This window comes from Protopterus annectens, chromosome 4.part0, assembly GCF_019279795.1.
Source record: "Protopterus annectens isolate FY-2018-M chromosome 4.part0, PAN1.0, whole genome shotgun sequence".
Lineage (NCBI taxonomy): Eukaryota > Metazoa > Chordata > Ceratodontiformes > Protopteridae > Protopterus > Protopterus annectens.
In genome coordinates, this window is record NC_056733.1 from 1066504302 (window position 1) to 1066520661 (window position 16360).

Here is a 16360-nt window from a genome sequence, read left to right on the forward strand (position 1 = left end):
AGTGCCAGTATAAAAGTATGTGGTAGAACAATGCATAACACCTAAAAGGAGCAGTACCAGTATAAAAGCATGTGGTAGAACAATGCATAGCACCTAAAAGGAGCAGTGCCAGTATAAAAGCATGTGGTAGAACAATGCATAACACCTAAAAGGAGCAGTGCCAGTATAAAGGTGTGTTGTAGAACAATGCATAACACCTAAAAGGAGCAGTGCCAGTATAAAAGCATAACATGTGGTAGAACAATGCATAACACCTAACAGGAGCAGAGCCAGTATAAAGGCATGTGGTAGAACAATGCATAACACCTAAAAGGAGCAGTGCCAGTATAAAGGTGTGTGGTAGAACAATGTATAACACCTAAAAGGAGCAGTGCCAGTATAAAAGCATGTTGTAGAACAATGCATAACACCTAAAAGGAGTAGTGCCGGTATAAAAGCATGTAGTAGAACAATGCATAGCACCTAAAAGGAGCAGTGCCAGTATAAAAGCATGTGGTAGAACACTGCATAACACCTAAAAGGAGCAATGCCAGTATAAAAGCATGTAGTAGAACAATGCATAACACCTAAAAGGAGCAGTGCCACTATAAAAGCATGTGGTAGAACAATGCATAACACCTAAAAGGAGCAGTGCCAATATAAAAGCATGTGGTAGAACAATGTATAACACCTAAAAGGAGCAGTGCCAGTACAAATCTAAGTATAAGAAGAAATAAAATAACCATTCCCACACTACTAAGAGAAAAACATGAATATAATTTTAGAAATTATGGATTGTCTTCATAGTTCAGTTTACAACAATTAATTGTTTTGAATCACACATTACTTGCATGTGTTATTAACATTTATTATTCTGAACATTAATACTTGTTACATAAAATCTGGTTTCATTTCATTAGAATACAAGTTAAATGTAATATTACCCACAATGTGTATCAAATGATAGCAACTAACTACCCGAAGACATTTCAAACTGGTATTAGAAACTGGAAAATGAATACATGAAAAGATGCAACATTAACAATAAGTATAGGCTTTACAGAGTCAGAGATAGAAATAACAAGAACTTGGAAACTTACGTTAATATGTCTCTGCAGGAAAATTTTAGTGCATTCTGAATTTAGAAAACGTAAAATACTTTATAAGCGTACTTCTGCCAAGCTTTTGAAAGCTAAGGCATGCAGCTGTTACTAATTCACTGCATATCCTGGCAATTTTTTATTGGCCATTTTAATGTGTTAGACTTTAAAAAATGAAAAGGATTTTAAGCTATTGTAACAAAGTATAACATAAATAAAGTAAAAAAAAGAAAGAAAGAAATCTGTCACAGGACAGCTGCACAGCACTGAATAAAAAAAAGGATATGGAGTGATTAGAATATCAGAAGATATGCAGAAGAAGATATACTACAATGTCTAGAATGAGACAGTACAATCTTGTTAGCACAGATAATTCACCTGGCATTGAGTAGCCCTAAGGGCAGTGTGAACAAAACACTTGCATAAGTAAGATCAGAATTGACGATACCTGGTTGAAGACAGATAGGGCAACATTAACTTAGCAAATGGCACAAAACAACTGGAGAACTACGGAAAATTGATCACTCATTCATTCATTCAGACATATCACAAAACAGTGATTGTAAAAGCACCTTCTTTCAGCTAAGACATCAGGGCAAACATCCAGTTGACAAGAAAAAAAATTAAGCCAACTAAAATAGAGTTATGAGAAGAACAGAAAATCACAGCAGTATGCTAACAATTGTCTTTTTGCTTCCAGAGCATCAGTGATTCTTTAACGGATAGAGACTCAGTTAGCAGCAGTTTACACTCAAGTGACAAGAAAGAGGTTGGGGCAGTGAAAGCACAACAAGTCATGGACATATAGCAAAGCAGGAGGTATAAACTGCTCCAGGTCAGCTGGGGTGGTACTGAGTATGCAAGAATAATGCTACAGCTATCCCAACAGAGATGTTTTAAGTTTGCATTTTATAAGCACAGTCACTGTAGAGCTGGGTTGTGGCAATCAGGACAACTATAGCTATTCGACTAGTAACAAGCAGCCAGGAGTCTAGTTAAGTTCCAAGTCTAATGACTAGCCAAAATAGATTAATTGCAGCCACTGCAGTTGACTCACTGAGCCTACTTTTCTCAAAAAAAAAAAAAGTTACAAAATTACAAAATCAATTATGTGAAGGTCTCGCAATACAAGAGATGTGCTCCTCAAATCCCTGAAATATACAACAAATGCAAGATCACCTCATCTTGGACAAAACTGCAATTTTAGCTGTAGCGTCTACCACTGAAAAATCCTGTTTCTCTTAAAAGTTAAATTACTTGTTCAGATTTGTCGAATCTATCCACTAGTCTTCATGCTAACAGTGAGTGCACATCTGGCATGGGATAGACAAAGGAGTAAAAGCATTCAGAAACTCCACTGCAGTTACTTAGAAGAGTCACCCAAACAACATCGGCCATATGAAGATGCTCTATGAAGCAACAGAGGAACCCACCTATCACAGGGCAAAGCCGCTTAAGATGGATGTGTCAGTTTCCATGGAACAGTCCAAACTACATGATACCTAAAGGTCCTACTGACTAAATGGCAAAGGTCAGGAGAAAAAAAGCAGCTGAGTGCACAAGTCACGTGATGCAGCTATGGTATTAGTAACTGAAAATTGATGTAAAGAGAGAGGACAACATGGATACAGTTGCTGTGAGCATGTAAATACATGGGACATATAGAGAAGTGATGTAAACTGCAGTGGTCATGGGTTACTTACTAACGTGCAAAAGCATAGACTACACGGGGTACTGTCTGCACAGCAATTCTGACGAAAAGCATAAAGTCACAAAATTAAAATCAGGCAAAAGCATTTATTAAACTCATCATGGTGATAAACAAAACATGTTCCTCTGGAAGTGGGTACCTTTAAGTACACCAAATGAATATATAATTTATATCAAACCATGAAAACATGCAAGTGAGCAAAAATGTAATCCCTGGACAAGCTGTAGATACTCAAGTTTGTCTACAGATCCAGTGTGATATTTCAGGATGTATAAAGCAAATAATTACTGATTTTGTATTAGGAGGATTTTTGCTTAACCATGGTGGATCCTAAATGATAAACTTTAAGAATGTGTCTTACAATATGCATGACATTGTTATAAATTGGTGTGTGTGTGTGTGTGTGTGTGTGTGTGAGAATGACACACATCTGCAAACTCATATGTAGGGCATAAAGGCACAGACCTTGAGAATACATCCTTTATATTTGCAGAGTTATATGACATATCATACACATTTAAATAAAAAAAAACTTTTACCTGCACTTCTATGTAAGAGCACACCTGCACTCCGTGTACAGCTGAAATGCTTTCCCTCTCACCTTTACATATCATGGGAACATGAGGTAATCCACTAATGAGTAATTACTGAATCCTGAGGTTCTTTTCTGCTCTTAAAATTCTACTAATTTACCTGTTATTATATTACTTTAGTAGTCTAATAGTTAGTGATGGGAACAGTCACTTTGATTGACTCTTGCACTAAATGTTTCTTCCTTCTAAGCACCATCTGCAGTTCTGGGAAGGACATATCTTTGTAACATTTTTTTTAACTTTTAAATATGCTTAGCCTTGGTAATGCAATTTACATTTATCATTACAATAAGTACTGAATAGCCAGCAATTTTCTAGGGATTAGCTTTATGTGGGAAACTTACAGCCTTCCGTTACATCCTGAATTGCCACACCCCCAAACCCCAGTTAATCGTTAATCCCTAGCAAACTAGCACCAAATTGGCATTATTTCTTTTATAGAGACATTCAGATAAGCATAGTTATGAAAAAGGAATAAAACACAAGCAAAATAGACATAAAAAGTACTAGATAATTAAAACATGCTTTGATAGCATTAGTTCAGCTCCAAAGCAGGCAAATCAAATGAGAGGATAACAGCTGAACAGAATATGTAGCCTCCACTTGTAAGGAAAAGCACTTGGTAAACAGATGATTGTACTTCACTTCTAGCTTTATTTGTTCACGTTTTCCCCCCTCAGCTGCAGTCTGTTATCCCGGTTAGACAGGTAATTTATTCTGGCTGCACCATCAGAATTCCACATTGAACTACTTCTGAATAATATAGACACTTAGCAGTCTACCAGTCAGTAAAAATGGTCTGTGTCCACTTTCTAGCTGCTAACACATTCGCACCTTATGGAACAAGCTGTTGCTTTCAACTTTTTCTGACAGAGAAGGTCAAGTGTACAACTTCCACAGCTTAAGGCTGTGACCGCCATCAAAGCTTAACAATTCCTTTCTGTTAACAACGTGTTCATTCATCTGTCTTCTGTCACTAGGAGTGATATGTGTGCTCAACTGCACTAGCAGTAGCAGTTTTCAAAACCTCAAAATAAAATATGCAAGGGTTTACCAGTTTAAGGAAGTGCCTTCCAGGCATAATGCCAACAGTTTGCAAATGTGGTGACTATCACAGAGGCAAAAAAAGTAAGGCCTTAAAATACCAAGGCTATCGCAGCAAAACTATCATTACCAACACACGGCCCCATATCACCATTAATATATATATATATATATATATATATATATATATATATATATATATATATATATATATATGTGTGTGTATATATACATATGCAAATGCACACATAAATACAAAGATACACGCCCAGGCCCACAGTTGCACATGTCTGCACACATACATGCATGCACACACATAGACACGTATACTAGCATGCCACTTCTTAACTTTGTGGTATTTATATCCCCTAGCCCTTAACTGCTTGCAATAAAATCAATGACTCCAAACTTTCCACAGATTCCATCATCTGTTACTGTTCCTACTACAACCTTGTAGCCATCTACTCCCAGCAGCAAAATACCCACTTACAACCAATAATGCAACTGCGCCTGTGCTTTTTTTGTATTTAAAGTGTCATTTTTAAGGAATTAAATTAAGAAAAATAAAAAGAACTGTCTGATGAGGAAAGAAAATGATAGTTTGGTGGAGTTACACTTTAAACCCAAAGTACACTAACACAAATCACACTGACAGTTAACACTCATGTCACTAATTACACAATGTGCCTACATTCACTTACATACTCAATAGACTAAATCATCATCACAATAACCTTGTAACACTATTTGACAGCAACAATCAAAGGATATCTGGCACATTATCTTATATTGTTATCAACCTCATCTCAAAAACCAGGGACAAAGTCACAAATAACCAGGATCAACTTCTCAAAAGTCAGGGATGTTTTTTAAATACTGATAGCACATACTTAAAAGGCTGATAGAATATTTGGATGTGGATCATTTTATTTTCTGAGAACTACATTTATATTCAGAATATTGTTATAATTCTTTAGAAAATACATTTTTTATGAGTGACAGAACAACATTCTGAGTCAAAATCCATGATATCCCTGAAAATTATGGACAGTTGAGAAAAAATCCTATCAATAAAACAATAACCAGCAATAATACCCCCCATATCAGCACAAACCCCATTCAGTAATAACACCTTCCCATTCACATGATCTCCATAAAATAAAGCATGCATATTCATGTCTAACCCTGTCAGCTCCATCAGGAATAGCTACATCTTACGTCTTTAGCAGTAATAACAGATCTAGAACATCACACTCCCTGCCAGTAATAACACGTCCACAGCTTTTACGATGGAGCACGGAGGTATCATATTCTCTTACTACTGATTCTGATTAGTGCAGTCTCAGCAAGAAAAATACTTTACAGAACAAAGTGCCTGTGCATACACTGTAACAGTAGTTAACTTGGATTTTATTCAAGAATGTAATGAGATATTGTTTTCTTTCACACAATGCATTATGTATCTATCTAACATACTTTTATGCCGATGTTTTCTATATTCATACTTCTGGTTAAGCAATCTGTCATACTCTGATTTTGAGTGTTTCTAATTTTTTAATGTAAACTATCAGCAGTACTACTTGATAAGAAACCTGCTAGTGTAGCAGTTACTTTTCTTACACAGCTGTGTTTTGGATCCTACTGATTTTTTTTTTATTATTATTAGCAGTTCATCTTAAACATATATTACTGTTGCACCAGACTACACAGCAATTTTGTGATTGCTATATATTTGTGTTGTTTGTATACTTGTTCTCCTTAAATATTTAGCCATGGTATGTAGCAATCCTGTCAAACCATTCTGTGGGAAAATGAGGAAGACAATTACCCAGAAGGCACTCTGATTACTTTAATTAAGAATTCCCTTATTTGCTTGATGTTATCACATTTGGTATGTCTTTATTATTTATGTCATTTTTTTATTCCAGACTTATAAAGATACAAATATAAGTTATATTAAATATGAATAAACAACTGTGAAGTATGGTAGTAACTGTCCCCTACTTGCATTTCAAAATTCTGATTATTGTGGCATCACAGACACCTCATTCTAAGAAAACACATACAAACTAAGCAGGAGAACATAAGCTCTCCATCTCCTTCACAAACGTCCCAGTAAAGGTACCCTATACTCTCACACACATCCTGTTTAGCTGCAATAACCAATATCTCTATACCATTTACCCACATTCTCCACCTAGAGCACACCTCACATTGATACACATACAGTAAAAATAATGTCCCATACCTGCACACATCTCTACAAGGAGTACTGTCTCAGATCCATTATCATCCCAGCCAGTAATACCTTAAAAGGCACCCATCAAGACACAATTGTGCACAACTGAATATTCATAATATGCTTATCAATTCCACAATTATATGTACTCTGAAAGTCAACCCATACCTCCAAAACCATGCAAAATTCAGAGTAATATTACTCTTATGGCTAAACATATCCTCTTGCCCCTATTGGCCATATAGTGGGTAAAATCAGGTTATATTGGCTAGGCGTTAAAGGGATCTTAACCTGTGAGCCTAGTAATTTCCTATGAACCTTTAAAGAACTCCATTATTAGGAGCACAAGTACCTTCATAGTGGTTTCTAATAAGTAGTGCATTAACAAAACATGCTCAGACTAAAAGTGTTTAACGTATAGTTTTGAGAAAGGGGAAAAGGGGTATGATATAACTTTTAAGCATCTCAGCAGAGTATATAGGGTCCAAGTAAGTACCATTGTTAAAAAAAATATATATGAAAGAAAGACAACATGGTTTGAGGATACAGAAGGTGGACAGCACACAAGATATACAAAGAAGTATTATTTTACAAAAAGGGCAGTGAATGACTGAAGAAGACTTCATTATGTAGTAGTAGCAGTAGCACCAAAAAGGGGGAAAGAATTTAAGATACCAAGCACAGGGCATGTATGGAGGGAAAAAGAGAAAGAAAAAAATATTATTATTTTCTCTTAATTGGTCAAGAGTTACCTGTTTAAGTAGGTGGTCCTAGATAGGACCAGCAGCTATTCGATAAATTGGTAGAATATATAGATTGTGTGATCCTTATCTGTCATTAAAATATATATATTTATAAGAAGACACAATACTATTTAAATAGGAATAGCATGTTTCAGTCATGTACTAAGTTGCCTGCTAGTAGTACAGAACCCATACCCCACTTACAACATACCAGTGACAGGGAAACTCATAATTCCTTATAATCCCATTAACATATCACTCAGCGTTCATGCATCGTCGTACATGACTTTATTTCCTAAGAGTTGCACTGTTGGAAAAAGACAATTTTCTGTCACACCCAAAGATATTCTGAAGCTAGATCTAATGATTTGTCATGCGTTGTAATCTACTAACGGTAAAATCATTTGTATGCTTGAATCTGTATTTCCATTTTCATGACTGATCACGTGCAGCATGTGTGGGTTTTATTACCACACAAGATACTTAGATTCATTTTCCAATACTGACACTGTAGTGTAGGTGGGCACTGTACTCCTAAGTTGCTGTCCTTTGGATGGCCCATTAAACTGATATCTATTCTGCCACAGTAGGTGATAGCTCATGTGGACATAAAAGAATCTATGACAATTACTGAAAAAAGAGTAAGGTTTGGCTTTGTTTTCATTTTCAATCATACAAACTTTCATTTTTTTTCTGAGTATTGCAATTAATACACAACATAAAAGAAAATAAAAGAAAAAAATCAAGTGCCATATCAAAAACCTAATTTCTGCTAATTGAAGGAGTAAGGGAACTTAGCATTTTATCTAAAAATAGTAGGAATTCCCCAGTACCCTGGCCATAGTCTCCCTATTCAGTATTAATACCTCTCAGATCTCCCCTGTAAGTAAGCTATGTCTATTAACTCGGGTAATAAAAGTCACTAAGCAAATAAATAAATGCATACATTTGCCCAGGTTTTAGATACTGAGTGTTGAAAACTGTCTTAAAAGCTTGCCATTTAACACCCAAGTAACCTATGGTTACTATCTGCATGTCTCCGCTGCAGAAATGTACTACTTGTCAATCAACAACACATGCCAGAAATATCCAGGCACTTACACCAGTAATCTTTAGTTTGCTACGTCAATGTACGTCCAACTCCCATATCAATACACTGTAATAAATCTCAGCTGTAACAGCAGCATAATTTGTACTCAGGACAGGGTTATTTTATTTCCGTAGTGGAATTTACCAAATCTATTCAGTAAGCACCCTGCCACTGGGGTTACTTTTACTGATTTCTCTAAATATTTTGCTGCTGAGTACTATATGATGTCCCCTGTTGTCCTGATTAATCCCACTGTACTGACTTAAGGAGAATGTTATTTGCGCATTTTCTTCTACAGGTTTTAGGTCATTTAAGAATAGATGTCCAACTCCTTCCTCCCAGGTAAATAAAGGGTAACTTACTGGGAATGATTCGTAGCCCTTGCATTGTTCCCTACCTCCCCATCCTGATGAGGGTATCCTCAAAAACATTACTGTGTGCTGATGATAAGATCTTGTACCTGCATTGTTGAGAAAAATAAAATAAAAGAAAGTTAAATGAAAATAGCAGTTTAATAGTGTTAAGGATTTTAATAACTAATACGTTTCAGCATGTTGTGTCGAGTCTGAATCTCTCAGTATCCACATGCAAAAAAACTGTTCAACTCAGACCAAATCGCTTAACCATACAGTGTTCGCACACTGTGCCTGAAAAGAGAGACCTGTGCCTCATGAGCTTACCAAGTCAACACAAGAAAAATTAAAAAAAATGGAAATTTATTTTAAATTTTGTTTTGTTGCTATATAGGAATGGTGTCTACTCACATAAACATTTTAAAACTGAATAGCACACTATTTGTGAAACCTCGGCATGTAACTAAGGACTACGCTGCCTGCCAGCCTTTCAAACTGTAATGCTACAGCAGGCTGCCATTTCTAGGATATCTTGGGGTTATTTACGACAACAAGCTACTTCCATGGGGCATATTAACAATGATACGGACAAGGTAAACAGAAGCTGTGAATCACTCTACCAGTACTATAAGAGATTTACTCCACAACCCCATGCTCTTACCAATACAAGTACAATTTTGTTTACCCTTGACTCCAGATTCTTAATTTACTGGGTTACATCTGAAACAACCCTGTTAAGATTCCAATATTTCTGTAGATCCAAAAGAAAACCATTAACACTACTAAATTAGTATACATGTGGTATCTTGACTGTAACTGAGAACCTCACCTTCCTGTATCATGCAGATTTAATAAGTTATTACTAAACAATAGCAATCATTCAGTTCACTGAATGCCCTACACTTCCTTGGTTGCAGATGCAATACTGCAGTGTTCCAGCATTTTGCAGCAGATTTCCCACACACACCTTAGTCCTTCCTCGGACATCTCCCACTTCACTTTTGCTTCATTGAAGGTGCCCCCTTCTTTCAAACTGGAGCACTTTGAATACCACACTGGAAAAAGAACATTGCATACTTTCATTGTTTCGTACCTACCTCCTTCCTACCTGACCATCACTGACCTTTGTTTATAACTTTGAACCAACAGTTATTCTGTCAGTCCACCTGTCTAGACTTCCTTGCTAGTGCCAGTCATGCTAAATTAATTACATTTGTTATTATATTTAGTTCTTTTATACATCTGCTTTCAACAGTTTGTGTCTTTTTGTATTTTTGTCATCTGCCTTGCTGTTTGCTGTATTTCACTTAGGAAATAATTAATGTAACAATAGTTTGCTGCTAACTGATTGAGAGGAAAAAAATGAACTACTTCTCTGGCATCCTGCACGATAATGAACCCTTTAGAAGTAGCACTTCTACTAAAAAGACTAATGAAGAATTTAACTAAATAAAATAAACAGTATTGTTCTACACACTTTACCGACCACATAAGCAGGAGGAATTCATTAGCAAGTACGCATCCACTCAGTGGCAGCATTGTCCATTTCTACTCAGCAGTAATCCCGTTACCATTGTGGAACCCCCCCCCCATCAGTACTATGATCCCTGTTTCAGTCACATAAAAACAACCAACAGTACAGCACCTACAAAGTTAATCCAAAAACACATTAAAATATAGATCACAAAAAATTATATTCCTAATACCGTTCTTCCATGCACACATGGTTTTCTTATGTTAGCATTTTTTTAATTTCCATAGAACAACAAAATATGTATAAAAAACAGCTTACTACCTACTGACATTAGAAATGATCCCACTTGCCCCACCTTTGTGATCATTTTTCATTGAATGAGTTAAAGTTTACTCTGTCACCACAGTCTGCTTTAGGGAGTTTGCAAGGAGGTACCCACCTCCCACATTCAGAAATGTTGGGGCTGATCCAGTCTGAAGTGACCCTCATGTCAAAACTTTGCAGAGCTGGAATTTCTTAGCCTACTCTCTACTTATCACCTGTTGGTGCTGATTTCATATATACCTTAACTGGGTTCCAAAGAATATATGTTGCAGTCTTACCCCATCTTGTGTATCTGCAGTCAATTACACTATGAATTACTTCAGTGCTAACATACTGGGTAATTCCGTGGTTGTCAAAATAAAGACACAACTCAACTCCATACTTTAGCTGCTGCAATATAGTTCAGATTCCCTTATGAGCATTACACCGACTGCCTCCTGTTAGTACCCTCCCCTTTTGCTGGCAATAAATGTGTAAAATAAAACCCAACTAATGGGTCCCAGTTGTGAAGCAGAACTAGCTGGCAGAACAGAAGCCAGACTGTGGTGTGCATGCACAAGGCAGTCTGATAGCATTTTATTCACACCAAACGTGTGTGTGTGTGTGTGTGTGTGTGTGTGTGTGTGTGTGTGTGTGTGTGTGAGTGTGTGTATCCACAAGGCAGTCTGATAGCATTTTATTCACACCAAACGTGTGTGTGTGTGTGTGTGTGTGTGTGTGTGTGTGTGTGTGTGTGTGTGTATCCACAAGGCAGTCTGATAGCATTTTATTCACACCAAACGTGTGTGTGTGTGTGTGTGTGTGTGTGTGTGTGTGTGTGTGTGTGTGTGTGTTTCTCATCTCTGCTTAATTACAAAAAACACAACGCATCTCCCTCATTTTTCTTGCCGGAATCTGGTTGACACGTTAGGCTTATTAGCCAATGTAGTGATACCTAAGTGTATAACAGACACAGTTTGCTGCCAAACTAAGTTTAGAAAGGTGCAGGGAGTTGTTTATTTGTAATACATTAATGATGCATTCGCCCACCCCCACCAATATACACACATACCACACATTATGTCTGGACTTTCTTGTCACATCTGACGTCTGGCATCATTCACGCTTCCTCCCCCTCCCCCAAGAGCAGAGTTCAAGCCAAACTCGTGTCTCTTACCGTGAAGTGCAGGGGCAGCAGCAGTAGATGCAAACATCTGGGGAGAAAAAGAGAACAAGAAGAGGGCGTCATGGTTGGCCTGAAAATGGTTAAATATTTTGCAATAAAACAGCCTTTTTTTACTTTTGTGATTGTGCCTTCTTTTATAACTCAAAGGTCTTATAGCTGACAAAAAGTGCAAGAAGTGAATGAGTTTGTGGGTCCTTACAGGCAGGTGCAGGCGGGCAGCGCGGGAGACATGACAGCACTGCTGCAAGGGGGTCCCTCTCCTCTCCCTCCGAACGGGCGGGCTGCTGCACCTGATGGGGTTTTGCCTCTATTTGTTTGTCACCAGATAGCTCCTCTTGGAAAACCGGGGTCCCGGACTAGTAGGTAATATCACCCTGCAAAGGCAAGGAAGATCCATCGGGGTCGTACAGATTTAGCTGTATTAGGAGGACGCTGGTGCTGGTGGTGAAGACGGTGAAGAGGAGGGTGAAAATACGGTCCTGAGAACCCGAACTCACACTGGAATAAGTGTCCTTCCTCCCTTCTCGCTTGCCCCTTCCCTTATAGCCTGTGCAGATATTCTCATTCAATGTAGTTCGCGAAGCTTCGCAAGATAAATTGTCTGCAGCGAGTGTTGTCCAGATGGCTGGTGAATGACCCCGTTAGCACCGATCCTCTCGTCCTCTTGTAGGATAGCAAAAGACGGGCAGAGGTCAGTATGCATTCCGAGGGTCCAGTTACGGACCTCTACAGTGTGTGTTCCCTAGTTTGAGACTCCCACTTTACTTTGCAGTTCCAAGTTTCCAGTTCTCACCTCTTTGCACCAAGTTCACTGTACAACTCCTGCCTGGAGACGGCTAGTCCTGTATTCCCAGTACCTCTCCAACAATATAGTCACTTTCCCCAAGTCTCGAACCCAAGGCTACTAGCAAGCAGCTTGAGTTAGAGCTGCACCTTTTTTTGATGGTCCTGTTGCTTGATGCAGCTCCTGCCTTTCCTCAGCATCACCTCCGGGGATCAGGGTGCAGAGCTGATAGCAGAGGAAGGTCAGCCTCCGATAGTAGAAGTCCGGTAATGTAGTACATACAATAATAGTAATATCAACATTCACAAGCACAGAACCAGCAGCATCCTCAGGGTCAGTCAAGTGGTGCGTGGAGTAAGGTGCCAGGAACGCCCGTCCCGGGATGAAGTCCCACTAAACGCTTCGTTTTTAGTGCGTTGAAGGGAAGGAAAGTGCTGTTAAATCCGGCAAAGGGCAAGGGGCAGAGACGATTGCAAGCCCACAGAGAGCTTGTCAGTGTCCCTTAGGTCGACATGCAACGTTAGCTCCAGTCGTTCACAACAAGGAGGGATGCTGGTTGTAGCAAAAGCTGCCTCCTTTCTCCGTGCAAAAATTCCCAGCCAGGCAAATCAGCCTGAAAGAAAAGCAGAAGCTATCTATCTGTCTTACAGCTTCGGGTCTGTCCGGGAAGAAAGTCGGCAATGCTCCTCTTGTCAGATTAATGTTTCAGATCCTTAAGCTTCTAATTCGGAATCAGTGAGCGCCTCAAGCCCCGCAGTGACCCCAGGATGAAAGGTTCAAGGGAACTGTTTCTTTTTAGTAAAAGGCATGCGGTTGCCCTTGCAGTTGCTGGCTGGTACTCAGAAATGCCGGGGCCAGTTGTAGACACTAGCTGTGGACGCGTCCAGCTCTAACGGCAGCGAGGACCTGTCTGCAGCAAAAAGGGGCTGTAGCTGTTCATTTAGGCTAAGCAGGAAGCAGAGTCACTCAGAGGGAAGGAACAATAATATCAAACAGGGAGCTTCAATGGACATCCCCCAACACACACACACACACACACACACACGTACACATGCTCTGTATAAAAAGAAAGGAATGCACCACACATAGCAGGTACATTAACCCCTCTGTGCAAACCAAGACACATCACAACATTAACACACATACTGACTTACTATAACCCACCCCCACCACACCCCGCCACCGGAACATTAAGAGGCGCACCACCTTAACCTTCACACCAATAGTTAAAACCCCATATGGATCTAATACCCACCACAGGCAGCCCCTGGAGAACACACAGTAAACATTCACAGCCCATTTTGGTTGCAACACTTCACAAGTCGCTGTAAGAACTCCACTTAAGGAGCATGGCTTCACACACCTTACAGAATAGAGACGCAATAAACATCTCAGGCACAACACCTGGCATACGCCAGTTTACAAAATGAAAAAGGAAAATGAACATTATCAAAGCATTCCTCTCTCACAGTGACTGCAAACCGAAAATGAAAGCCTAAAACAAGGAATGCGCTATACTTTCAGTGGGCAAACCCAAGAGTAAGTACCGGAGATGTACAGCCTTTATTCTGTACAGATTCACTCTTCCCTTTCCAGACAGGGAGTGTGCTACACAGTACTTACTGTACAATAAAATATTATTGCTAAAATACAGTACAGTCACTGAAAACAGCCTCCTGCATTACTATATGTAAGTCAATTCATCGGTATACATTTATGTGCGTGTCCAATATGTGTGTATCACAGCCCATTTTTCAAAAAAATATATATTTCTTATATTCCTTTCTAGTAATGCCAAGTATGAAGTTTCTCGCTGTTCCACAAAATAAACACACCGATGAATGAAGGAATAGATAGATAGATAGATAGACAGACAGACAGATAGATAGATAGATAGATAGATAGATAGATAGATAGATAGATAGATAGATAGATTCTTAATGCATTATGAAAAAAAGAAAGAAAAATGGCAGGTGTTTGTTAAATTCAAGACCTCCTTTGAATGAATGTGATCTACATTATAGATTCCAGGTGAACATGTAGGTGAATTATGAATTAAATGACTGTGTATTTAGTTCAGAATTTGATCCAAAAATGTTGACATGCTGTTTTTATGCATAGTTAGTTACATATCTGGTGATATTCACTCTGAAAACAATATTTAACAAAAGCAGATCACTTTAGTTTTTGCACAGATGGGTTGCTACATGGAAGTATAGCATGCCTTTGGGTTACCCACTGACACTGACTCCCCCTGCCACTGACTGTGTTGGCATGTCCCAAAATGTGCCACGTCTGTGTGACCACAAACCCACAGTGAAGGAAATGCTCTTTTCATTCTGGGATGCAGAGGTGTCTTAGCTGATTATAGTTAAGGAGGGCATGGACGTTGTGTTTATAGAAAACAAGAGAGTCTTTTTTTTCTTGAAAGTAGTCTTCTATCAAAAAGACAGTTTTTGATGGGTAAGGTTTTTGTTGAAGTGACGGTAAATGTGTTACTGCCTTTTAAAAAATTCACAGCTACAAAAGACAATGTGTAATAGCATGGATGCTATAAATTTGGGGTGAGGATTCTTTTACTCCCCCTGTACGCATACATGTTGGAGTTGTCTCTAATAAATATTGGATGAGAGAACAGCCCTCCCTCCACAGGAGGTGTGAGAGGCTTTGCCCATAACATGAAAGCATTTTTCAGAATTTTGACAAATATTTCATGGAATGTGATTTTAACTACCCCCCCCCCCCCAACAAGACTGTTTCACTGAAATATCTTGCACAGAACTGTACTATACTCCCAAAATGTTCATACACTGTCCGGAAGGTAGTTTACCATGGCAAATGTAAAACCTCCTTTCAGGTTAAAGAAGAAGAATTTTTGGCCTGGGTCATAGAAGTGTCAGTGGTTATATTCATTTAATTTTAGTTGTCATATTCATTTAATTTTAAGATCAGAATATTAACAGATGCTAGCATTAAATAGGATGCATTCAGTAAATTCAATACAGTCTTAGAACTTATTGTTTTAAAACATTTTGCCCTAAATTATGAAAATAGCTTTATAACTAAATGAAAACTAGACGCTTCTCAACTTTTACTTGAAATATAATGCTGTGTAACAAATTCAGTTGCAGAACTTCTTGTTCTTATAACAGTTCATGAAGTGTGTACCACAGAAGAAAGTGTGTTGGAAACTCGAGGCTAAAACATTAAAAAATGTTCAAAATATGAGCCAGTATTTAAATGACCTATGAAATAGGTGTGATCACCCTGAAATATAGAATAGCATATATATATATATATATATATATATATATATATATATATATAGCCGGTCTACAAAAACTACAAAAAGTAAAAGCATATCTACAGTGCACGTGAAAGTGATGCTGGAGTAATTCTGGAAGGTTCTTGCTAGTGGAAGGTGAGTGTGAGGGTGGGCTAGCAGGTGTATAGTGGGAGTGTCAAAGGTAGCGGTGATAGTACTTTGCAAATTACATGTGTATGTAATAAATGTTTTAAGGTTTACTTCTGTTTCTGAACAGTTTGAACCCCAGTTAAGAAAATCAATCCAAGTTCATTGGAAAACAGCTTCGAGTTCCAGTTTTAGGTAGAAACACTGAAACACTGAGCAGTTTCAAGTGTAATTTTGATTTTTTTAAGAAACTAAATAGTTTAAACCCATTGTGAGCAGATAATCAACTACCAGGTTAGGTACCTACATACTGTAAACCCCAGTAATAGTGTAATTTTTTTCTGGTGGC

General features: G+C 38.2%; 1 protein-coding gene across 1 annotated transcript in view; it reads right to left on the minus strand.

Moving 5' to 3' along the window:
- FGF18 (fibroblast growth factor 18) overlaps positions 1-13520 on the minus strand; it is a 172458-nt gene extending 158938 nt beyond the window's left edge. Inside the window, exons 1-2 of the mRNA XM_044069001.1 lie at positions 12015-13520; positions 11807-11843 (exon numbers count right to left, since the gene is read on the minus strand). Coding sequence (XP_043924936.1) covers positions 11807-11843; positions 12015-12046 — 69 coding nt within the window. The 5' untranslated portion in view covers positions 12047-13520. The remainder of the gene's footprint in view (positions 1-11806; positions 11844-12014) is intronic.
- Between the last annotated feature and the right edge of the window lie 2840 nt (positions 13521-16360).